The sequence below is a fragment of the Cebus imitator genome, unplaced genomic scaffold (genome assembly GCF_001604975.1).
Source record: "Cebus imitator isolate Cc_AM_T3 unplaced genomic scaffold, Cebus_imitator-1.0 Scaffold448, whole genome shotgun sequence".
Taxonomy (NCBI): domain Eukaryota; kingdom Metazoa; phylum Chordata; class Mammalia; order Primates; family Cebidae; genus Cebus; species Cebus imitator.
Window position 1 is genome coordinate 978,833 of NW_016107763.1, and position 27,207 is coordinate 1,006,039.

Genomic DNA, 27,207 nt, shown 5'->3' on the forward strand with positions numbered 1-27,207 from the left:
AATTTATTTTAAAACAGATTTGCATTTATTGCCCCTATGTGAAAATAAACTAATAATCACAATATTTTTATACACTTTTTATGTGAATGTTAGAATGTCTTTCTGGGAAGGTTGGAGTGTGTGTGTGTGTGTGTGTGTGTGTGTGTGTGTGTGTGTTTGAGATGGAGTCTTGTTCTGTCGCCCAGGCTAGAGTGCAGTGGTGTGATCTCCACCCACTGCAACCTCCACCTCCCGGGTTCAAGCAATTACCCTGCTTCAGCTTCTCGAGTAGCTGGGATTACAGGCGCACGCCACCACACCCAGCTAATTTTTTTTTTGTATTTTTAGTAGAGATGGTGTTTCACCATGTTGGCCAGACTGGTCTGGAACTCCTGACCTCAGGTAATCCACCCGCCTCGGCGGGTGGGATTGCAGGCAGGAGCCATGGCGCCTGGCCGGTTGTTTTGTTTTGCAAACAGGAGAGAGAAAAACACACAGACAAACAAAAATCCCTTCAGACCTCTGGCAGGCAAAGTCACGATTCTATCTTGTCTGCGTATAGTGACCACTGATACACATGACTTCAGAAAAAGGACAGCCTTTGGCTGAGGGCCAATGTGTAGATTTTGCTCAGTTTCATTCTTTATTCAGTATTTAGTGGTAATGTTGGGTGGAAAGATACAGCAAGGTTATGCTTTGCAATAGTGATTGCATCAGACACATCAGACACTGCATTTCTGCTTACTAAAACAACTGGAGTTTTATGTGAGTCAATGAGACCTGAGTTAGCCTACTGAGCAAAATATGAATTCTACCACCTTTATCAGTTCTGCGCCCAAAACCTAATTACAAAATGTTCAATAATTTTGTCCAGGAACAAATTTGGCAAGGTTTGTGAATTATTCCAGAGAAGAGACTCTTCCAAATTAAGCAAATATGTTAATGTCGTAGGTAGCATTATGAGTGTTAACTGAAATTATTTCTTACCTAATTCATTTTGTTTCTCTACCCTGCCCCACCCATTGTAAGTATACTATCAGCCATACTTCAGGGGAGGGGGCTGCCTGTCCTCATTTTCTCTTTTCACACTTTCACTGATCACTTCTTTTGAAGGACAAAACAGTATATATACATATATGTATATTTTTCCAGCAGGGTTCATGATAGGCCAATTGTTGTCTCAGGATTGGCTCTGGTCCCATTTGAGGTATGTGGCTATAAGGAAAAGGGTTTAATGTGGAACCTATTTTGATTCTTTTTTTGAGACAAGGTTTTGCTCTGTTGTTCAGGCTGGAGTGCAGTCCAGGCTGGAATGCAGTGGTGAGATCTTGGCTCACTACAACCTCTGTCTCCTGGGCTCAGGCAATCCTACTGTATCAGCACCCCCGAGTAGCTGGAACCACAGGTGTGAACCATCACACTGACCAGTTTTTTTTTTTGTTTGTTTGTTTTGTTTTTTTAAAGAGACAGGATCTCACTCTCTTGTTTAGGCTGAAGTGCAGTGGTGCCATCATAGCTCACTGAAGGCTCAATCTCCTAGGTTAAAACAATCCTCTTAGCTCAGCCTCTCAAGTAGCTGGGACTACAGGCACGTGCCACAATTCCTGGCTTATTTTTCATTTTTTTTGTAGAGACAGGGGTCTCACTATGTTGCACAAGCTAAACCTGAACTCCTGGGATCAAAAAACAATCCTTCCATCTTGGCCTCCCAAAGTGCTGGGATTATAGGCGTCAGCCACAGTACCCAGCCTGATTTTTTCTTTTTTATGTCATCTAAAGTCTGAGTTCACCAAACTTCCCAAATTTAGGTATGCTCATCTGCAGAAGAATAGCCTCCATAAGCGGTTGACTGCTATCTGCTGCTCTGTAAGGAGACCTTGTTTGACCTAGATTTACTTACACCAAACCCACTTGGAAGCTGAGCCTTTAAAAGGCCTTTCGGATTTAAGTTACCTTCTTTGTTGTTGTTGTTGTTGTTTTATTTTGTTTTAAGTTACCTTCTTTATGTCACTCCCTAAGACAGACCACATTCAACTGGAAAGTTCATGTTCAATATAAAATATTCTGAAAGTTCAACCCGCCCCATGCCAATGTACTCCGTTCACACATTTTTCACTGACAACCATACCTATATGTGTAATATGTGTGACTCTCTTTCTTCTCTCTCATAACAATCTCTGTTTTCAAATGTTTTCCCATCACGGGGAAAAGTAACCCACCACCAACAGTTTAGGGTAAATACATGTAGTGCACTCTTCACCCAGTTTCACATAAATGAAACGATGAGCAGACCAGAAGAGAGATACAAATAAAAAGTTTTTTTTTTTTTTTTTTTTTTCCCCACCTAAGAAACTTACTTCTTTGGGCTTGAGCATATAATGATTTCTGAATTTCTTATGACCCAAGTGGTTTATTAAGTAATGTTTAGAAATATCGATGCTTCCTTGGAAGTTAAGTCCAACTGACCAGGTGTTTGAAATCCTTTCAAAGTGTTTCTACACATCCCAACAGAGGAGAAGGGCCTGTGATGCAAAAGAATGCCTTTCTTTGCCAGTCATTGGACTTTCGCTTAGTCCAGGTCAATGCCCCACAGTCAATTCTCATCTCACAGAGTATTCCCTGGTTAAAGGTTTTAGGATTGTCAAAGTTGGCCTGTGCCAACACACCAGGTAAAGTGAGGTGCATTATTTCAAACGCACTTGTAAAGAAGGCTTTTCTTTGTGTTATTCTAGCTAAAATAGCCATTTTGTAAACATTTCTAAGTATCTGCAAATATTATAAGAGTTTAAAAAGAAATATCAATACTAATATGTTCTTTTCTTAGAAGTGCTTCTTTCTAAAATAACCTGCAAACTGTACATTCATGCTGCAGATTAAATACTTAGCCAAGGGAAGAAACCCCAAAAGTTTTTCTTGAAGACTACTTCTGCTGAGAATATATTCTCTGGGGGGACAGAATGAAGAGATTCAGCCCCATCACAGACATCCCCTCAAACGTGTTTTCCTCTGAAAAGCCTTGTAATGACACAGATCCTAGCTGTATGTCTCCTTCTTCCCAGCATCCTCCCCACAAAAGGCTGTGTTAAATCTCCCACAGCCTCCTTTAATAATGAACTGAGCTTCCACGGGGAGGGACAGTGTAAATGTGTCCCCTGAACCAGAAACATCCTGCTTTTCATCTGTGCATAATTCATTCTCTAGGCTCAAAACCTCGACAGACAGGATTTAAATATTTTACCAAGGAAAGACTATCGCCAGATCATTCTAGATTCATCATTTTCTCTTTATTTGTGACCTGCAATGTGAGGCACAGAGAAAGTATTTGTTTGAGGAGGGAGATCAGGATGGAACAAAGAAGTCAAAGAGGGTGTTTTTGAAAGACGACAAACCTTGACAGGATAAAACCTCCTAGAGAGATATCACAGGAATTATGGTGTTTTGCCTAAAATTGGGTGTTAAAGCTTCTGTTTAACTTGTGGACTAACTGCCATATGCATGGATTCTAGGGCTGGAATGCGAATTTAAGAAGTCATTTATTGTCTCCAGGTAATAGCACACATAAGATGCTGTGGGTAGACCTGCACGTATTTTATTTTTACGGGTCTCTGTGACTGTGATGGGATTAACAGACAATGCAAAACCAACTCCTCCAGGCACAGACCCTCCCTGTGGCAGGGCCTCTCAATGTGGCAGAGGTCTGAGCATGAAACTGACTTCACACAAGGTGAGGGAGAAACATCAGGACACTGTCCACAATGACAACATACACATACTTTATTAAAATATAGACACTGAAATGTACTATTTTTTTTTCTCAAAATTAGGCACTGATGGTTTAGAACTAGTGAAGAAAACCAATGTAAGAATCTTGAAAATGAAGCTGATTAGAAGATGAGATAAATGAATTTTATCAGGGCTGAGGTGCCTGCTCTCTACTGCAGGCTTTTCCAGGCTGCCTATCATTCCAATATGAATATGCTCTTCGTTATCAGTCACTGCTTAATGATAATGCTTTTAATGTGCGTACAAAGTTCCATTTAGTCTGACAATCAGAACTCCTAACACCAGCTAATAACTGCCTCCTCTGAGAGAGAATGAATAGAAAAAATAATACTCTTTTTCAGGGCGCCCATCCCTCCTACCATTAATGATTACTTTTTAAAACATGGAGATTAAGCTCTTTCTTGCCGTATCACCAAGTATTCTACGTACAAGTAAAAAAAAAAAAAAAAGAATATCATTAAAATGCAGATGTCTCCAACTACCTATAATATGACATTTCATAAGTCACCTTGAAAATTGACTCCATTTTTAACAGCCTCATTGTTAAATTTATCTGCATTAACCTCATCCACTACTATTCATTAGGCAGCTCCTTGCATACAGAGCTTAATTTGGATAGCCACCCTATGGTAACCAAACAGAAAAGGACAAACTGTCAAAACAGCATATATGGCATACACGGGTGGATTTTTGTTTTGTTTTCTAAACTCAGATTTAACAAGTCAATAGTTACAGCCCTGAAATGACTGGGAAACTTGGCTGTTATCCAAGGTATGAAGAAATTTTGGAATTCTTAAAAAGTTCTTTATGGCATTCATAATGTCCATGGATATGAATGAAACTTGACATGTACAATGAGAGAGTAAAAGGCTAAGCCCTCCCTGCCCCACACAGACATATGCTTCTTCATATGGGTAGAAATGCAGCTGATTACATTTGCCTAAATGTCCATCTGTTTCTAGCAGTGGGTGTCTTCGTCCATGCTCTGAAAATAATTTCTATGACCCATAGCTCATTCCCATGCCACAGGGCTTGGCTGGTCTCCTCAGGGTACCAACTTTTCTCAGCACCTCCTCCCCCGCCAACTCAGCTCCCAGCACATACACTCCTTCTTGACCACATGCCTTCTGTTTACTTTCCCAGCCCTACTTGGCCTTGTTCCCTCTTACCCTGACCTTAGCTCTCTCCCATGATCCCAAGTCATTTCCAGTCGTGCCCACACCGCCCCCACCCAGGACAGCCCTGGGCCAACCTTTCGGGACATGGATGCTGCTGGTACCACAGTGGGTGGTCATGCTCAGTTGTTAATCCACTGCATAAAATTAGATGCACACAATATAGCAGAAGTGTATGTGGCCATCAAACTATCATGCTGCCACTAGGCAAAGTCTTGTGGTGGACACATTTTGTAGGAGTGGTCCCCCCACCTCCTGGTTCTGAGCTCTCTTGTACTCTTGGTGGTGTTAGTTCCTTCTCAGGGACTTTGGTGTCTGCCTTCTGTAAACTTCTCATAATAAGAAGCAAATGACAGACCACAGCCTCAAGGTTCATCCTTAGGGATAACTGGGGCTCAAGACCTTATGCAATGGAAGAGCCGCTTGTTCCTGCACTTAGCAGGGCTGGCTGCATCTGATGCTTCAGGTTTGGCTCAAATGTCAACTCCCCAGTGGGCCCTCCATGCCCACCTCTGAAGTGGCTGCTTCCAGTTACTCCCACATCTTTCTACTCTGCCCTTGGTGGCACTAACACCACTGGTAATTATCTTGTTTATTTACCATCCTCTTGCCCAGGATGTAAGCTCTATGAAGGCAGAAACTTTATAGAATATGTTTTGTTTACAGCTTTATCTCCATTGTCTGGAACTGTGTGTGGCACACAGTAGGTACACAATAAATGCTGAACGAATGCAAAGGTGTCCCAAATCATACAAAAGGCAATTATCAATATGTGCCCTTAGTGCTATGTGAGATGGCTAGAAAGGAACAGACTAGTGTTGAGTGAATTAAAGAATCCTGTCTTCTATGTATTTTTTTAAAAGGTGAGTAGAGAAATGTCTGGAATACAGATACCAAGATACCACAGAGCTTAATGAGAGTTCTGTTATAGGAGTCAGGGGCACCAGCTTCTAGTTCCAGAACTACTATCAACCAGTTGGATAAATATGGGCACCACATGCCTCAACTCTTTAGGAACTCCTAAAGCAGGGAAACTAGATTAGAAGTTACAATAACTAACATTTATTGAAAACTTTCCACATGCCTAACGTAAGAGTAAAACAAGAATTTTCTCATTTAATCTTTGCAACAATGCCATGTAATTGCTGCTGCTTTTATGTTATGTAGGAAAAGATACAGACTCAGAGAGGTTTACTGACTTGTCTAGTCACAATTATTAAGAGCAGAGCAGGGATCTGGACCTAGGACTAATTCTAGGATTCTTGCTTTTAATTAAGACTCTGCCTGCTCTCTGTGTTTATTATGTCATGAGATTAAGTGGGAAGAAAAAAGAATTCCAAGTGAGGACACAATTGTGGTCTTTAATAAAGCCATTTTGTCTTTTTAAATTCTACCAAGACCTCGTTTTACATTTTCACTTTAACCAAGATGATTTTAAGTTTCCGTGAAGAGCCCAAAATGTAGCGATTTGGGTGGCTAGTTACTCAGTTTATTCCTGGGAATGATTTTTTGGCTGGCAAAGCTGCCAGCTGTAACATATAAGCTATGCTAATATTGTAGGAACCATCACATTGAACATTTCTAGTTACTATAGATTTTGGGTTCAAGTCTCTCAATTTGCTTTTTGTGGTAAAGCAATATAGTGTACATAGAGACTATGTACACTATACTGCTTATAGTTTTTTCAAAGCTAATGAAAGACTTCAGATTGGTATCTTGAATATATGTTTAGAAAAATCTATCTCTTAAAAAAATAGACAAGCCCCTCAGTATTCTACTCTTAGAAATTGGTGCCTATCCAAACGTCTGTATTTACATTATGGTAAAATTGATTTTTAAACTCATGAGAACATTTTGAAATGAAAATGGAAAATGAAGTACCAATAAAATGAAGCCTATTAACAGGGCAAGGGAAGTACAGGTCAGTGGCAGAAAATATTCCAGTGAATCTGACTCCAAAAGACATCCTTATGCCCCCAGCCGTATTTGTGCTTATCTACTCTTCTAGTCTGACACAGAATCGAAATGGAAAACTTTAAATTGAGAAATAGCACATTAAACTTAACTTCTTGCGTTCAGTTGGCAACGTACTGATCAGCTTCTACATCAAACCCATGCTCCAACTACAGAGAACATCCTGTGAATTACATACAAGATGGGCTCTCTCCTGAAATTTATAAGGAGTAGCAAATGAAAATTTTGATCACTGCTATAGCGGAGCTAAGATAAACAATGTTCAGCTAAGTTGGTGGAGCAGTGGGGAAATACTATCAAAACTAGGAGCATTATTTCACTACCAGCTCCCTAGGGCATCTTCCCCCCAACTTTTCCTGTGTGAATGATTCTCTCATTTCAGCCAGAGAATGGATTTCCCCGTATCTTCTTAAAATTCCACCCCACGATGAAAGTTCATCCTTCTTTTTCCTTCCCTACTCTTCTGGTACTCTTGTTTCTTTCTCTTTCTTCCAGTACTAGGAACAAAACAGAACTGTCCTTTCCGCTCTCGAATTTTTAATTTTTCGAGTGTGCCTTTTTATTCATCTACTTTGATGTTTCTTTACTATGTAATTTACTTATTACAAGTATGATCTTTTAAAAATATATCTGGCTTTTAAAGTTAAAAAAAAAACAGACACCATCATTGTACATAGAACAGAAGAAGAATTCTTTTAATCAATAAACATCTCTATTTGCTGGAATGAAGAATGAACTGACAGACTTTTGCATCAGAAGTAACTAGCAGCCCCTGACAAAAATCAGTTTTTACACACACACACACACACACACACACACACACACTCCTTGCAGTATTTCTCTGCTCTCCTTTTCTACTACCTTGTCACAGGTCGAAAGTTACAAACTTCTAGCGTCAGTGTAACATCTCTACAGTTTTCAAACGGAAGTACAGAAACTGAGCCTTCCAGTAAAAAGTAGATAAAAACTGTGCCATGTTCAAACCAAATCAGGTATAGAAATATCAGAGGGTATGGTTACTCACACCTGTAAACCTAGCACTTTGGGAGACTGAGGTGCGTGGATCACCTGAGGTCAGGAGTTAGAGACCAGCCTGGCCAACACGGCAAAATTCCGTCTCTACTAAAAATACAAAAATTAGCTGAATGTGTTGGTGCATGCTTGCAATCCTAGCTACCTGGGAGGCTGAGGCAGGAGAATCACTTGAACCCAGGGGGCAGAGGTTGCAGTAAGCGGCTGCACCATTGCACTCCAGCTTGGGCAACAAGAGTGAAACCCCGTCTCAAAAAAAAAGGAATAACAGAGGGGCAGATACATGGTAAGAACATGGGTTTGTGAAGGGCAGTGGAAGCAGAGCTTTTTGAACTGCAGTCTCCTCTTTAGATTCTGCAGTGCATATGCTATGAGGACTTAGTGGAGCAAAGGACAAAACTTTTTAATACAGTATACTGCAGTAGTTTAACAAATGTTGGGGAAAGTCACTACTGAATTGAGAACTTTTGTTAAACTTGGGATAAAGACAGAACAATAACAATTAATTAATAAGCATTCAAAGATAATTAAGAACAAGGAAATTTCCACAAGAACTAATAAACTTTTTGACTAAATAACTAGAAATGTTACTATAGGCAAAAATGTCTAAAGAGTAAGAAGGGTCAGTGGACGATGCTAGTTCTAGAGTAGATACATGTGTTAAAAGTTACCCAGTATTTGAGCCAATCTGAACAGATAAAATTTTAAAATTTGGTAAAGTGCCTTCCCATCCTGCCTCCATAACTAGTTTCTAGATTCCTATGGTTAATTTAGAGACTTTAAAAACATTTTTAAAGAAAAAAAAGGTTTGAGTTCAGCCACTGAGTAAGAATTATAAATTTTCTCTTTTTTTTTTTTTGGCTTTCCAAACCTAAACCAAAAACCTGACATCACATTGGTTGATTCAATGTCTCAAAGACCTATTTTACTTTATATTATTTCAGCCTTAGCTATTGTTAAAATAATAAGCATAATAAACATTTAATACACAAATATATTAATGGATTCATTATATATATTTATATAGGTATATATGCTACAAAGGATTAATTATTAAAAGTTAAGGTTAAAATATTTCATTACAGTTTGATGAGGCAAAGGAACAACAAACTCAAAGTAGGATGCTAGTAAAAATAAAAATCTGCAATTTTCTTAAGATGTCAAAGTGCTATTGTTTATTCAAAACACCAGATTTTTCTATTAAAAAATCTGTACCTTTTCACTAACGCAGAAAGTACAGATAAAAATAAAATTAATATTATAATTGTATATATATAAAAATTCCGTCACCCAGTTATAACACTCATATATACATCTTCACATATTCCTAAACATCTTTTTATTTTTTGAGATACAGTCTTGCTGTGTCACCCAGGCTGGAGTACAGTTGCATGATCTTGGCTCACTGCTACTTCTGCCTCCTGGGTTCAAGTGATTCTCCCGCTTCAGCCTCTCCAGTAGCTAGGATTACAGTCACGTGCCACCACACCCAGCTAATTTTTGTATTTTTAGTAGAGACGGGGTTTTACCATGTTGGCCAGGCTGGCTGGTCTCAAATTCCTGACCTCTTGATCCACCTACCTCAGCCTCCTAAAGTGCTGGGAATACAGGCATGAGTCACTGCGCCTGGCCCTAAACATCTTTTATGTGTGTGGTGGTGCGTGTGGGGGGTACATATATGTATGTGTTTCATACATACAGTTATTTATGAAAATGGGTTCATATGTACACACACACACACACACACACACACACACACACACATACACACACACATATACAGAACTGAATAGTGTCCCCCAAGATTCATATCTACCTGGAACCTCAGATTATGACTCTATTTGGAAAAAGGGTCTTTGCAGATATAATTAGTTAAGGTGAGGACATATTGGATTAAGGTAAGCCCTAAGTCCAGTGACTGGTTCCTTAAAAGACGACCATATAAAAAACACATAGAAGGAGAAGGCCGGCTGATAATGAAAGGCAGAGATGGGTGTGATGAAACTGCCAGCCAAGGAGCACATGGGGGCCAACAGAAGCCAGAAGATACAAGGAAGGGTCTCCCAGAATCCTTGGAGGGAGCATGGCCCTACTAACACCTTGGTTTTAGACTTCTAGCCTCCCATACCACAAATGTGGAGGATCAATTTTAAGCCACCTGGTTTGTGATAATTTGTTATGGCAGCCCTGGGAAACTAATATAATCCATATACACATTTGTAATCATCAGCTTGCTTCTGTTAACATTTATATACTTGTGAACTTTTTTCATATCTTCTTCACATGTGATATTTGCATAATACTTAATTGTGTAGGTATACCACAGTATACTAGATTTCGGAATTTAATTTTAACATGTTTAATTTCAAGAACTTCTACTTTGGTCATTTCCCCTCTTTCATTCATTATTATTTCAAGACAATAGAGCTGATGGTCACTTCGATGAGAACAATGACCAAATAATCTCTGGCTTACATAAAAAGATTTTCCAATGTCTTCAGGTGATTTTGCGGGTGCTTAGTTGTTTGCTAGTTAGAGACCTAAAAGCCAAATGGACATCATCATCCAGGCTCCCTTGTTAACAGGGAAAAAAAGCAAGTAATCATCTTATAAAAAAAAAAATCCTCGGCCATAGTAAACTAAGGGAATCACAGGATATCCTGTCTATTAGTATTTGGCTTCCGTTCACGGCACATCCTCAATTAAAGCAAAAAGAACACTCGCAACTCTTAAGGGATCCTTTAGTGGCTGTAGCCCACAGCCACAGTCCCAACCAGAACACGGAGAATCATCTATAAGCAAGACAGCAAGAGACCACAGCCCCCATGGAGGCAGTGACTCACCTGAAATTTAGCCTGAAGCTTTTGGCAATAAAATGAATAAACGTTAAATGAAATAAGTGGCATACACGAAATCTAGTAGTAAGTAGGCCTAGGACATTTGTGAAATCATAAGTGAACTTATATTTTGTATTTCTGGATTTTGAAACATATGTAGTTAAGAAACTACCATTTAGCTGGAAAGATTTTTAAACAGATTCTGGGAGCCAAGGATCCTCATTTTCTCCAAAACAAGGTCTCTCAGTTGATCCTTTCTGGCCAACCTATGACCTTACTAAATTTTTGTTTGTTTCCCAGTCTCTAAATTTTACTGGAGACAATTTCTTCCTAGGGACTTAGAGAAGTCAAAAGCCAAACAACAACAAAACTGCCAAATTAGATGGCATGGGAATGGAACAAGGTCAAGGTTGGGGATCTTCACCACAAAATTTTTTAAAAGGGGGGCATCCAATGCTTTAACTATTCTTGGCAAAATTTTGGAAGCATGAAAATGGCTCCTTGTTACATTTATTTTTCCTCCGTCTTTTTATTTGCTTGGTTTTTAAAATATTTATTTTAGGTTTAGGGGTACATGTGAAGGTTTGTTATATAGGTAAACTCATGTCACAAGGGGTTTGCTATACAGATTATTTCATCACTCAGGTATTAAGCCCAGTACCCACTCGTTATTTTTTCTGTTCCTCTCTCCCCTCCCATCCTCCTCTCTCAGGCAGACCCTAGTGCCTGTTGTTCCCTTCTTTGTGTTCATCAGTTCTCATCATTTAGCTGCCACTTGCAAGTGAGAACACACAGTATTCTTGTTACAATTAAAGAAAAAAAATTTTCTACACACATTTTTCCTCTTAAATTTAATAGTGGAATCTAGCATGAAAGGGACACACAATACAAAGAAATAAGTATCTTAATTATGGAGTTTTTCTCCACAGGACTAGAAGAGCATCTCCTATCTACCAAGACTACCTCCCAAATGTAACACATTCATATAAAACTTCTAAGGTAGATTCAGTGTTTTTTTTTTTTTCTCAGCTAAAATAATTACTCTGTTACTATTTTGCCCTCTATTTACATATAAAATAGGCTTTTTTAATTTTTTGTTTTTTATGAGATAGAGTTAGGCTCTGTCGCCCAGGCTGGAGTGCAGTGGCGTGTAATCTCGGCTCTCTGCAACCTCTACCACCTGGGTTCAAGCCATTCTCCCGCCTCCAACTCCCAGGTTCAAGCCATCCTCCTGAGTAGCTGGAATTACAGGCATGCAACACCATGCCTGGCTATTTTTTGTATTTTTAGTAGAGACACAGGGTTTCACCATGTTGGCCAGGCTTATCTCAAACTCCTGACCTTAAGTGATCCACCCGCCTCGGCCTCCCAAAGTGCTGGGATTACAGGCATGAGCCACCATGCCCAACCTAAATAGACTAATTTAATATGTATTTACTGAGAGACGGACCATGAACCTAATTGCTATAAAAGTCATTGTGAACAAAGCCTAGGTCGTGTGTGTGTGTGTGTGTGTGTGTGTGTGTGTGTGTGTGTTTGTGTACGTGGGGTTATATTCAGGTTAAGAATATAAGACCTGTACATATTAAAATACAATTCAAGACTGTATTATTATCCAGAATGTTTATAGTTCTATTAAAAAAGATAACCTAATTTTTTTTAAATGGGAAAAAAGATTCAAAAAGACACTTTATTACAAAAGACATACAAATGGCCAATAAGCACATGAAAAGATACCCATCATTAGTTATCATGAAAATATAAATTAAAATCTCAGTGAGAAACCACTATACATCCATAAGGATGGCCAAAATTTAAGAGACTGACAGTGTTGCCAAGGATGTGAAACAACTAGAACTCTCATCCTCTGCTGCTAGGAATGTAAAATGGTACAACTACTCTGGACAACTGTTTGCCAAAGTTTCTTAAAAAGTTAAACACCAGCCATATGACCCAATCGTTCCACTCCTGGGTATTTTCCCCAGAGAAATGAAAACATCTCCAGGAAGACTTCTATAACAATATACATAGACGCTTTCTTCATAATTTCTAAAAACTGGAAACAACCCAATGTTCATCAACTGGTGAGTAGATAAAATATGGTATAGCCATACAATGAAATACTACCCAGCAACAAAGAGTGATGAAGAGCTAAGCCACCCAATATGGATGAACCTTATTGCTATACAGATTATTTCATCACTCAGGTATTAAGCCCAGTACCTACTCATTATTTTTTCCGTTCCTCTCTTAAAATCACTGTGCTGAGTCAAAGTAGTCAGACACTAATGAGTGCATTCTGTATGATCCCATTTATATAAAATGTAATCTAATCTGTGGTGACAGAAAGCAGATCACTGGTTCCTGGGGCTGTGGGTAGAAAAGATTTGGACTGCAAAAGGTACAAGGAGTCTTTTGGGGATGACGGAAATGTTCTGCATCTTGACTGTGGTGATGGCTTCAGGGTGGACACACTGCCAAAACTCTGACGCAGACACTTTAAATGGATGCAGTTTATTGTACATAAATTAATTTTTAATAAAATTGATGAGGAGGAAAAAGACCATAGTACAATTTGACTTTTTTCCAGGTTCAATTTGAACTTTTAATGAACATCTGCTATGTACAGGTATTGTACAGGGTACTCAGAACAAAAAGATTATAGATTATTATCAATACAGGGTAAAAGGGTAGATTCAAGCTGCAAGCAATAATACTAGCTAACATTCTTTGAGGCATTTACTTTGTACCAGACACTGTTGGGCATACTTTACGTTCTCTGTATCTCATTTAATCTGCATAAGAACCCTGAAAAGTTGGTACTACTATTATTTCCATATGCACAGTAGGAAAATGAGGCTTATAGAGGTTAAAAAATTTTTGCCCTAGAAAGGGATGGATCTGGGACAGAAAATAAAAGTCTCACACCAGAGCCAAGCTTTGCCCATGACACCTCACTGCTTCCTCAAGCAACTTCCTGGCTATGCACTTTAAGAACCCCAACTGGTCTTCATGGGGGTTAGGAAAGGAGGTGAGGAACAATCCAGGCTCTCTTTTCAGTACAGACCAAATTCTGAACTGGAGTTGAGGTAGCAGTGACACACTTACCATACAGGCTGGAAATCGGTACATGCTGACATCTTAGTCATTGTTACAACAATACTATCTGCCTGTCAAAATCTTTCAGGGGGAAAGAAATTGGCTTCCCAAACCCAAACTTGCTTATCAATTTACTGTGTATTCCAGGCCCCATTAAGAGACTTGAGAGAGATTTGTGTGTCCCCTTTCCCTTCTGTTGCCAGAACGCTGCCTAGGCTAACACAGAGCTCTTCATTTTCTTCTGTCCTTGGAGAACAAGTGTTGAAGGGAAGGTTTGCTCTGCCCTTGAAAAGAGAGAGAGAGAGAGAGAGAGAGAGAGAGAGAGAGGGAGATGGGAGGGGATAGGGAGGCAGCAGAACTAAACTCTCTCTAGAGGGTGGCACGTTCACCCCCAGAAACCTTCACCCTCCTCCAAGCTGTACTCACTTCCCACCACACTCCATCTCCCAATGACTCTGTCATCTGCTTCCTCCTTTTCTAGCAGAGACATTCAGCTCACAAGTTCCCCAAGCTTTTTTATTTCAGGGTTGCTGACAGTGAGCAGGTCCCTATACTGGGGATAATATATTCAAAGCTTTTTTCTTCTTTGTTTTTTCTTAATTGGTCAGTCTCCCTAGGGGTTCTCTCAGTCTTCACCCAGACTCCTGGGTGAGGGGGCTGAAACAAATGCACGGTGAATACAGATGGCTTGCTTCCTGGCTGTCATCACACACAGGGGTCATATTAAGGCCAGATATTGTCCAGTTAAATTCCCTAAGGTGGGAGGTTAGCCTGAGTCAGGGAGGACAGAGGGCTGCACTCAGAGTGGCCAAAAAATTGGCAATTACCTGCAATCTCAGTTTTAGGGCCTCCTGCTGTACTTGATAAATGGTAGGCGCTTGATAAATGAGAAGAAAAAAAATGCAAAGATGGTATTTAAAAATAATCCTCACAGAGTATTATTTTGCAGTTAGTTTAAGAGTCACAGAGCATACTAAAGAGGCTGGACACATCACAAAACACATAGGCAGCTTCAATGTACTCAAGAGAAAATGAAACAAAATGTGGACTATGGACTGCTATGTGTGAAACCTCAAAGAGCTAAATGAGGCAGATGCTATAAGGGCCCATTTCGTTTGTGACTACTGATGTTTTAATGTAAGAATGGTACTTGCATTAGGCAAATATTTAATGTCATCTATGTGACTTCAGTAAGTCCATGAATATCTGTGAGATGCTTCCTGACATATTTCAACATGTAAACCTCATTAAGTTCAAATTGAAATTTATTTAATTTTTAAAACCTATGCTATTAAAGGGTTAATTGAAACATCACTGATTCGATTAGGTAATGCATTTAGTTTCAGTTTAGGAAAAGCAACATAAAAAGGTACACAGTGATTAATCTGCCCAGTTCTTACCATTATTAGTTTATATTCTTTCAGTTTCTCCATGAATAAAGTATGAATATATGATCTCATTTTCACTTTTTATATAATAGCATACTGAACTATTTTTAACCTAGTGATGACCAATACAAATATAAAAATTGGAGAAGCAAAACAAATACGTCTTTCACCTTTCCTCAAGTGACTTTTTGTAAACGAGAAATGAACTTTCTGCCACAAAAATCACTCAACAATCCCCAACCTTGTGCCTCAAGGCCATGTTTGTAAGACAAATGTAGAGGTCATAGTAGGGTACACACACATGTTTACTTACACACTCCATTTCTGAAAGCTTTTGAAAATTATAGGAGTGATAATTTTGCCCTTCCCAAGTATCAGCATAATAATCACAAAATTACTTTTGTTTAGACAAGTATCAGGAAGACTTCTGAACCAATGACAGCCACACTTAAGCAAATAACAAAACACACACCCTGTGTACACTCTGGGGTCAGGTCTGGGAACCTCTCCATCTCACATCCCCCCCACCCGGCACTCTTGCTCGCTGTCCAGGCCTCTGGAGGCTCTTATCAAGGAGGGGCCATGCAATATTTATCTTTATATTCCAAGGGCCCAGCATGGAGGAAGGTTGGCACATTAAAGGTAAGTTTGCTGAAAGAAGGATTTTTAGTTTAAATTTTAATGTAACAATAATTGAGTAAAACCCAAGAGTGGGGATGTTAAAAATGACATTATTAGAACCTGAAAACACATTTTGGCATTCCAAAATGATAAAAAGGAAGCAAATGGCTGAGGGAGTGGAGGAAGGAGCCCACTTAGCTTCACTCTCTCTCTTGATTTGCACAGCACCAAATGAAGACCTTGTAGGGAATCACAGAGGGTCCTTCAATGAGGGATACCACTGTTTATAATCAAAGTATAGCTGTGAATATGAGAAAGCTTCCCAGAGATGTCAGTACCTCTGGCATTTCTCACAAATTACCTCCCAGGGCTTTGTCAGGGTAGGCCGACAGTAAATAAAGAAAAAAAAATTAACGTCTTTAAAGCAAAACAAAACAAAAACAAGTGCTACTTCTATGAAAAATGAAATGGGACCACAGAAATCTAAAGGGTGTCTCACATCAACAGCACTGTCATTGTAGTCGTATGCAACAACAAACACTGGCCATAAACTTCAGGATCGATTCTGCACACAATTAAAAATTGAATTTCTATAAAAATTTGTATTTTCTGCTGTATAAAATTTTATGGATAGCTAAAATGCCTTTAGAAAGTTTAATTTTAGAAAGTATAATTATATATACATATATGTATTAAATATAGTATTAACATATACTATACATGCCCAGTTCTCACCATTATTGTGTTAGACATAGTATTAATACATATACTATATACACTATATAATAGTATATACATAGATAGAATAGTGTATATATAGCATTTATATATATGATATATACACATATCATATACACCTATATAGTATATATGATATATACTATATGGAAATATTACACACATACACACACATATTGTATATAATACATGTTACTACTACATATGTGTGAATATAGTATATGTACATGTAGTATATGTGTATATATATAACACATATACATATAATTATACTTTCTTAAAGTATACATGTGTATATACTTTCTATATGCATGTATAAATACACATACATATATATGTATGTAGTACATGGGTTAATACTATATAAATATATGATACAGTTTGGATGTTGTCCCCTCTAAATCTTGTGTTGAATTGTAATCCTCAGCGTTGGAAGTGGGGCCTGGTAGGAGGTGTTTGGGTCATGGGGGTGGGTCCCTCATGGCTTGATGCTGTCCTCATGACACTGAGTGAGTTCTCACATCAGCTGGTTGTTTAAAAGTGTGTGGCATCTCCCCCTCCACTCCCTCTCTCTTGCTTCTTCTCTGGTCACATGAAATGCCAGCTCCTGCTTCGCCTTTTGCTATGCGTGAAAGCTCCCTGAGGCCTCCCCAGAAGCTAAAGAGATGCTAGTGCCATGCTTCCTATATAGCTTGCAGAACTGTGAGCCAATCAAATCTCTTGCCCTGTTCTCTTTCTGTTGCAAAGTCATAGCTAAAATCAGATTATTATGGAGTGGTCATTTTACCTGCTGGAACCAAGAGAGGCCTAGAAATCACAGAAAGTTTGAGTTTTGCCATATTTTCTTAATTAGATAAGCATTAGAGGACACCATCACCCAAAGCTGCTGTCAACTTGATGATTTCATATATTTATCACCAACTTCTCCTCCTTTAGAAAAGACAATTATTCTTTAAGAAACTCTGTTCTGGTTGAAGTGAGTAAAATCTTAATTCCCCTTGGGGAGATGTGACACTGAAAATGCAGTGTTTTTGGTTTTTTTTTTGTTTTTTAGTAACCTACTGAGAAATTATTTATTGGTGGCCTATAAAACTCTGTTCAATCTCTACCTTGCTAATTGATCATCTTGGCGGAGGCATTTTATAAAAACATATTTAAGAGAAATTTCTTTGATTCATGCTATAAGTCCAGTGTTGCATAATTTTTCTGCCTATGTGAACTGTAGATTTCCACTTTGAGAGAACTCTCTCAATCTAATAATAAAGATCAAGGGCTAGAAACACTAAGATAAACAATCAGAATTTTAAAATGAGCTAAGAAACAAGGTTTGTATGATACCAATGAGGTGTGTGTGGAGTGTAAAAAAGAAAAAGGGCTATTGGAATAGTGCTTCAGATATTGGCTAGGTTTGACATACTCAATGTACTATTATAGAGGCAGACAGCTGAAAGACAGCCTGAAGTCAGGAAGAATAAAACTGCTCTTATATATTCTAACTTAATTCACTGTAGAAAAAGACACTTCTCACAGGAAAGAAGAAAATCAATTCATCCTTTAAAGTGAAATAGACTAAAATAAGAAGTAAACACACACACTTTTTAGGGTAAACTTGGTCCACTCCAGAGTCTGTCACCAAGGTGATCACCTTCTAACTGTCAGAGGAATTGGCCCCAGAGCCACAGGGAGCATTCTGAGCAATTTCATCAGCCACATCTGTACTTTTTAATAGCATTAAATGCCAAGGAAAGCTGGTTCATTGTTTGGGAAGATCAGAATAGTGGAAGCTCTCCACACTTGCCACTCCTAAAAGTTAGGCTGATAGCTATGAAGTGGGCATCTGCAAATATAAAAGCCATTGTCTGAGCTAAGTACCAGTCTCATTATAAAACAAAGCTGCATTCATTGCTTCTACTCAAGGAGAGACATCCTGAGCCAGAGAACATCTACCTTGTCCTGATCTCTGCACATCAGGGGGCTCAAGCTCTCGTATGGCATTAAGTATTTTCTAGTAATGCTAGACCCACACAGTGGGGCATTGGTGGACCCCGTTTTCCTTTCAGCTCTCATTTCAAAGCTGAAGATCCACTGCAATAGGCATCACTACACTATCTTCAGTCAATAAACTTTCAGTGGTTTCTTATTTCCAAGTTCCAATTACCCTGCCTGCCTTTCAACACTTTTATTTTCTACCACTGCCCAATACACCTGGCCAGGCCAAGAAAAATTCTGCTGGATCCTAAAACCTACATTCTTTTCTGCAAAATTTTTGGTTTCTCACAGTGTCTTTTAGCTTCCTACAGCACACTGGCCTTCAGAGAAACTTTTTCTTCCCACTTTGGGTCACTGGGGGTTCAGGAAGTGCAAACCACTTTTGCTATCAGACTAAGCAAAATACCAACAACAGTGTAAGTCTGTTACAAAATGTGCTGTTTTCCATCTGACTTTACTAGGACTCAAGATCCTTAAAGGGGTATCTAGCACAGACCTTGGCCAGAGCAGACTCTCAAATATTTGTCCAATTAATTAATTCTCTAAACCAAAGAGAATATTTAAATTAGTTCCAATAATTATTCTAATAATAACTAATAATTCCCCTTCTAATTATTTAAGAATTAGTCACTGCAGCTCCAAGAGGTCCCTATAAATAAAGAAAAGATGCTGCATAAGGAAATCAACCTTGTAAATTCCAGAGGACAATCTCATAGCACTGCTCTAAGATAAGCACTGTCAACAGATACCAGCTGTTGGGGTGAGCCTCTCTCCCCAAAGCAAAAGCACCCAGAAGACCATCCCATTAACAGAAGCTCTGAAAATCCATAAAAGAAGTTCCAGACTTGGGCACATACCAAAGCATGATGTAATCTTCTGATTTTTTTTTTTTTTTTTTTTTTTTTTTAGATGGAAACTCACTCTGTCATCCAGGCTGGAGTGCAGTAGCATGATCTCGGCTCACTGCACCCTCCGCCTTCTGGGTTCAAGCGATTCTCCTGCCTCAGCCTCCCAAGTAGCTAGGACTACAGGTGCACCCCAGCACACCCAGCTAATTTTTTGTATTTTTAGTAGAGAGGGGGTTTCACCATGTTGATAGCCTTGATCCCCTGACCTCGTGATCCACCTGACTCAGCCTCCCAAAGTGCTGGGATTATAGGTGTGAGACACCGCACCCAGCCTAATCTTCTGACTTTTACAAACACTAGGAAAAATAGTGAGGACAAAAATATTTATTTTTGAAAACCTTTTGACAGTATTAAACCTAGATGATACTAACAAATACATAAAGACATGAACCTAGACTTTTGCCATCTGTAGCTGCTGTTTGGGGGAATGCAATGTAAAGTCTATGTTCTGATAAAAGTGAGCCATGTTACACTAACCTCTACTGAATGGAACACACTTTCACAATTCTTTTATACACACACACACGATACACGATATTATATTTCTCTTTGTTTTACTTAACAACAGTATGCTTTTTAAAACTGGCAAAGTTGGATGTTACGGCCAAAGCTTTAGGCTTAAATTTTAGTTTTGCTTTTCCGTACAATCCTGGGGCCAAGCAATTTTTTTTTAAGTATTCAGAAACATGTGCTACTGTAGTCCTATGCTCAAAACACCCATGTGGAAATAGTCCTCTAGACTTATACATTCATTCTTAAAAGGCTGGAGTATACAAACAACGATGCAGTGGGCAGACAGCCAGTTAATAAATCTCATTTCCGACTAACATCTGCATGAAACAGAGCTATGGGGAGTATCCTCTCCAGGGAGATCCAGAGCACGACTCATTCACTCTGTGAATTAAACAGTGTCACCTCAGAGGGCCCACACCACATTTATTTTTTAAGCAGCTCTTAAAATATACAGATTTCTAGCATTCATAAACACAATGAGGAAGCTGAGGCCGAGGAGATAACACAGAAGTGAAAACATGTCTCCATGACTCTGCTAAGCTATTTTTGTGCTTACTCTTTTCAACTGAAATTATTAAGACGGGGTAATTTTCCAAAGGAAACTTGCTTTTATAATCAAAGTGTACCCTAGTTTCAATAATGAGTTGTCACCCACTCTGTTGTTCCATGCTGTGAAAATGGGCTTTGTTTACACTATCAGATACCCGAGTTAAGAGATGTGGGTCAGGAACCACATTTGACTTACTTATGAACAATCTGGTGCAAATGTTATAACAGTAAGGTCTCCTTCTCCAAAGAGTGACTGCTTGCTCATTAATGGTGCTCAGGAGAGCTGTCCTATCCTTTAGGTATTCTCTCCTCTTCTCACCTGTGCTGCCAGCAAGGTGAAACGTGTTCTTGTAAGAGCTCCTGCAAGAGCCCTTTTTCAGTGACAACAGTATTCTTATGTTTACATAGCTCTCTTAGGAAATTATTTGTTTTAAATGCTGAGTTTATCCTCACAATATCTCTACAAGAACAGGGGCTAGATATTTTTATAAAAGTAGAAAATAAAACCTAAAGCCAAGTGCGGTGGCTCACACCTGTAATCCCAGAACTTTGGGAGGCTGAGGCGGATGGATCACTTGAGGTCAGGAGTTCGAGATCAGCTTGACCAACATGGTGAAACCCTGTCTCTACTAAAAATACAAAATAAGCTGGGAGTGGTGGCGGGCTCCTGTAAGCCCAGCTACTTGGGAGGGTGAGGCAGGAGAATTGCTTGAACCCATGAGGTGGAGGTTGAGCTAAGATCATGCCATTGGATTCCAGCCTGGGCAACAAGAGAGAAACTCTGTCTCAAAAAAAAAAAAAAAAAAAGGAAAGAAAGCCTAAAATAAAGGACCTGTGGGGGGCCTACCTGGGAGTCAGTAAAGGATCCAGGAAAATAATTCCCTCTGATCTTGCCAGGGCACGGGGCTTACTCAACGCCAGCCCCATCATAAGGGACTCCACCCAGAACTTCCAGGCACATCTCATTGTTGAGGGCTACACCAAACCTACAGCCAAAGCAAAACTTTTATTTGGTTAAATTTCTACTCTAGCTTTCAAATTGCCTTCCAAGTTTCCTCAGCAATTAAATGGCTATATTATTCCAGTCTTGGGATGCCAAAATAATGATGGAATGCTTCCTGGATAGAAAAATGTGTCACATTTTTCCTTTTCCTATGCCCCTCCAAAAAATAAGTGGTAGTTATTACACTGGACATCCACTTTGAAAGAAAAACAGACTAAGGAAAGCATTGAATGTGTCTGTCTCCATGTGCATCCTTTGTATAACACAAGACAAATGCAATTTGGGAGGCTTCCTTTTTCATTTAGCCTGTGACACCTCTCACTATAGCATCCAGTAATTCTATTATATCACATACAAATGCAGTGATGCTCTTAATGACTTAAGAATTTGTTCAATGATATCTTTATTAAAATTCAGTTTTGTTTTTTACATAATTTTGAATACCACTATAGGGACTCCAAAAGCAAACTGGAAATAATTTAGGAAATGCAGACAATAGCTTGGATTGAATTAAAGAGGTAAATAAAACTTCATTTTAAAGCAATAATCTGTCACCAAAACATAACATTTAACCTATCTGTCAAATGATTGTCCACTGCCATTTCAAATTAGTTCACATGAGTAATAAAACCCAACCAGGCAACTTCCTTTGGCCCATGTGGTAAAATTCGAACTCTGTCTTAAAAGCAACTGCTACCTACACAGCAGGGATTAAATCATTTAGAAAATGAAGGCTTCAAATTTACTTTCTATAAAAACACATCAAACAAGTAAGATTTAAAATTGCTTCAAGTTTTTTTACATTCTATTTTTAGGCTTTGGGATGGTCACAGAGGAAAAAGGTGGAGGAGCAAGAAGAGAAGAGGCCCAAATTTCCAATCACAGTGTGTCTGAAAGGAGAGCCCCAGAACTTGTGGACCAATTTTGATTTACATTAAGAGAATAACAAGCACTTGAAATCTGTAAGGATACCATGTCAACACATTAGTTGGAACCATAAGGCATGAGATTTTGGTGACCTCATGGGCACAGCCAAAATTAACTCCAAGTATTTACATAACTGCCAGAGATGACAGGGCAAAGGTTGCTTATAAATTTTTGTTTTTGAGTCAAGAAATAGTGTATTTCTTTGGCCAAAGAGAAAGGGAGTGGGGTACTCTCTCATCCTATTTTATGATATGCAACATTTACACACACAATATTCTACCCATAGTACCATCTAAATGTTTAGATGAAGGCTCTAAAAGAAGAAAAAAAGAGTTATTTCCTGTTGCTCACTAGCTGAGAGGATGCGCTTTAGAGGTATGTATGCTCTGCCTCAAAGCGAAAGCATTGTTAGCGTTTATCAAGGTAACATTTAAAAATAACTACCCCAGTACAAAAGAACTTCAGAGGAAATATGACCGAAGCTATCAGTCTCCCTTCAAGTCTGGCCTTGAGCTGCATAAGACTCTAGCTGCATTCTCCATTACATTGTTATCCTTATCAAACAATGCAAACAATTTTAATGAGCTTATCTACTGGAACATATTGCCAGATATGTTAATGTAAAAATGATGCCAACCGTACAGGTCAACTCATTAATCAAAAGGTTCACAATACAATGACCAAGATCAGTCCTATCCTCAAAACAGACCTCAGCAAAATACCAGGAATTACCTTCCTACTGTAAATAAGAAGGAAAGTCTCCCCCACCCAAGCGATGGTCATAAACTCCTCAGAAAATGCAAAACAGAGCCCAGTTTTTTTCAAGTCCTTTACAGTCCAGTCTCTTTCTAATAAACCTAGGGTTCTGTGGAGAAAATTTTGGTGAATGTCTGACACTGTGACCTCTGCTGTCAATCCCTGCACCAATCAGAGAGCAGAATTCTTACAAAGCTCCATCAATCTGGCGGTTTAACATCACAGACTGCAGCTTAATCTAGAGGATTCCATCTTTCCTGCACACTCTCCAGGTTAAGCGCAAACGTTTTTCTCCCCATCTTCCCGTTTTCTGCCTTTTGGCACAGCTACCTAATGGCTCCTTTAAAATCTAAAAGGGAAGGAGGAAAGGAAGTGCTACCGCCTGTCTCCCTTTGGACAAGGGAGGGGAAACATGCATTTTTATCAGTGTGGAAGGAAAGAGATGGAGGGAGACCCCTTGCAGGCAGCAAACCTATTCACAAAATGCTTTCCATCTGCAGTCGCAAAGCCTCAATGCAAACCCAACATGACACATGGAAACAGATACCAAATAATCATAACCGCCTTCACAAATGCATGCCTGCAGCAGGGGTCGCAGGCAGTGTCTGCCCCATTATATAACGGGCTGGATTTCGGCGCGCCCTCTCGGCGGTCCCCGGCGCTGCTCGGGTGCCAGCCCCATTACCTGTAGGAACGCTCCCCGCGTACTGTGTGCTTCCGGAAAGGAATGATGGTCCCGTTATTATCCTGGATGATGTCGTTGTTGTTCTCGCCATTTGGGGACAGGGTTTGGGTCGGCCCAGGCATTGGCGCACTCCCGAGAAGGGGAACAAACCGCTGTGGGCTGGCTGTTGAGGAAGGTGGCTGCGTCTTCCCGCTCGCTCTCCTGCTCCACACAGACCGTGCTGGCCGCCTGCTCGCTAGCTGCCTTCTCCCAGATCGGGCTCGCGCCCCGCCCTCCTACGGCCCCGCCCCCTGGCACTGACGTCAGAGCGCCGGCAGCAGCACCCTGATCACGTGGCCAGCCCGTCGCCATGGCAACCCGCTAACTCATCACCTCGCCTCAATTCGCACAGGGCCGCGGCATGACCACGCCAGCAGCTCCAGGCAGGCACCGGGGCAGGCCTACATCTGGCATGTAAAACCCCAGGCCACCCTGCAGCCCCCCTAGCAGACTCGCCTTGTCTGAAAACCAGCTCTTCCTCTAACCATTTCCTTTCCGACCCGTGCTTCAACTGCAGCTGTGTACACAAAAGAAGGATTCAGGCAAAGGGGTGTGGGAGACCCTTTAACTCCTTCAATACCAAATTTTTATGCCATGACAATTAAACTTGGTCAGGTTTCAGAAAAACGTAAAAAGGACCTGGTGGCCAGCTTGTAGAAAAGGCATCAGACTCAAAGAGATGAAAATTTCTGGCTTTTTCCCCTCCAAATAGCAGCAACCATCTCCCCCAAAACAAGCCAAATAGCTAAACACCTACAAGGAAGCTGTATTTCCTTCTAATCAATACAGGCTTTAATAATGTGAGGATTAAAGATGGCAAATTAAGAAATCATCTGTACAAAGGAATCCGCAAAGAAGGTTTCTTTTTTCTTTTAAAAAAAGGTAACCACCATTTTAGAACATCAGTTATCCAAAACCCTCCAATTCTAATTCTTTATGCTGCCTCCTGATACAGGTCATTAATTCCTTGCCATTTATTCTATTTCCATTTGAATTACACAAGTGATCACCTCATTTAGTATTTGGAAGTGCTTAATATTCAAGCTGTTCAATATACTTGCAATTCAGTTTTCAAATATATTGGCTATGTGACAGATAGTATTATTTTCCCCATTTTAAAGATGAGTAAACTAGTATGACTAAGTAAATTATTTAAGATCACACACCTAGGAGTGGTGAACTGGAGCTTCCAAGTGACATGCTTTTATCAATGTGATTGGATGGTAGTGATCTGTCATATGAGCTCAATAAATATTACAAATCAAAGTAAGAATCAAGTACTTCCAATATGGCTGTTGTGAAAAGACAGCTGTGAACAGAATTGCTAGTACTGTGCAGTCTATGGATTAGATTATAAATTCAAAGATCCTGCATATGTTTACTGCTGTCCTACAGAGAGGAGAGGAGATTTTGAAGGATTCTCTGCTTATCGGCTGTGGTCTCTGACCCTTTTTTTTTGAGGCAGAGTTTTGCTCTGGTGCCCAGGCTGGAATGCAGGGGTGCGATCTGCACCCTGGGTTCAAGCGATTCTCCTGCCTTAGCCTTCTGAGCAGCTGGGACTACAGGCACACAACCAGCACACCCAGCTAATTTTTGTATTTTTAGCAGAGACAGGATTTCACCATATTGGCCAGGCTGGTCTCGATCTCCTTACCTCGTGATCCAGCCTCCTCAGCCTCCCAAAGTGCTGGGATTACTGATATGAGCCACTGTGTCTGGCCAGTCTCTGGCCTTTATAGGGTGAAAAGGAAAGAAGAATTGGGGTGTGAAAGACACGGTATAAATATATGTGTCAGAACGTATTAAGCTATGGCTCATTCCACATCATTGTATGGTTTATTAGCTTTATCATTTTGAGATATAGATATTAAAAACAAGTAAACACTTTGTCATTCCTGACAATTCTTCAGCATATGTCCCTGGAAATAAGTTATTACTGGTATCAAGTTTCTGGAATTAGAATCAAATGTTTTACAACCCAGATGGTAACGATAATCTCAAACACGAGGCCCTACTTTTTTTTTCCTTTCTATTTTATACTATCCTCTTGGGCTATTATTTTAATAATTTTATCTTTTGCTTCTCCAGTTCATAGTGCACAAGTTGATTTCTTCATCCACATCTCACTTTACATAAGATTTTTTTTCTTATACAATTGGATCCAAATCTGACCTTAGACTTAACAAGGTACACAGATGAATGTCTAAATACCGAAGATACACACCAAGCTTCATATTGCACTGTGAGCTAAAGGGGCATTACTGTTTCTGTTACTTGACCCACTGTTTTCAATTTCCTTATGAATTTGTTCCTTTTCACAAAGCTTCCCCTTTTGGGGGGGACAGTCTGAAATTGAAAGGCACAGTCTACAAATCAAATATTTAATGCCTTCAGAGTATGCTGTCAATCTGGGTTCTTTAGTACAGATCACTTTTTCATGATCCTGTATTTAAGTAATATGTAAAACATAATTTGTGTCATTGTGGGGACTAAATTTGTTAGAATTTGAATGTATAGTTCATTGATCATGCCAACTAATTTTGTGGAGAGAACATACCCACTTTGTTTCTAGTCTGCTCATGAAGGAAGGGATGGGATGATGACCAAGAATTTGGGCTGATGGGCTAAAAAGGGAGGGGCTGTGAGTCAGGTGAAGGGCCCTAAGGGCCCTGTAAATCTTCCTCTAAGACTACTCTGAGTCACACTACTATAAAGGGACCCACCGAACTCCAGAGACCAGTGATTACCCTCTGAGATGCAGGGGTAACAGGGGTAATAATTTGAAAATATTAAACAGATGTGTTTTTGTTCCTCTCCTCATAAATCAGGTTACCTGGCAGCCATTTTCCAGTTGAGCCCTAGGGAAAAGGGAGGGCAAATTCCACTTTGGGAAACAGAATGATATGATATAGGGAAAGTGTAGAAAATGCAGGAAGGATGAGGGAAGAACCCACTCTTTCCAGCGCCAACTGAGAGTAGAAAGAATGGATGAAGAGGGCCAGGAGCTAGTAATCCCAGCACTTTGGGAGGATGAGGCAGGTGGATCACAAGGTCAAGAGATGGAAACCATCCTGGCCAACATGTCTCTACTAAAAATACAAAAATTAGCTGGGCGTGGTGGCATGTGCCTGTAGTCTCAGCTAATCAGGAGGCTGAGGCAGGAGAAGCACTTGAACCCAGGAGGCAGAGGCTGCAGTGAGCCCACATCACAC

At 39.8% G+C, this 27,207-nt stretch overlaps 1 protein-coding gene across 4 annotated transcripts in view; it reads right to left on the reverse strand.

Annotated features, from left to right (window-relative positions):
- MAPRE2 (microtubule associated protein RP/EB family member 2) overlaps positions 1-27,207 on the reverse strand; it is a 166,356-nt gene that overhangs the window by 80,756 nt on the left and 58,393 nt on the right. The window contains exon 1 of one of the 4 annotated variants that reach the window (XM_017511401.1): positions 23,957-24,252. The exons of 2 other annotated variants lie outside the window; for them this stretch is intronic. In XM_017511401.1, the coding sequence (XP_017366890.1) occupies positions 23,957-24,078 (122 nt within the window). In that variant the 5' untranslated portion in view covers positions 24,079-24,252. Of the gene's footprint in view, positions 1-23,956; positions 24,253-27,207 lie in introns of those variants that run through there. One more of the 4 variants, XM_017511404.1, reaches the window with a different exon arrangement.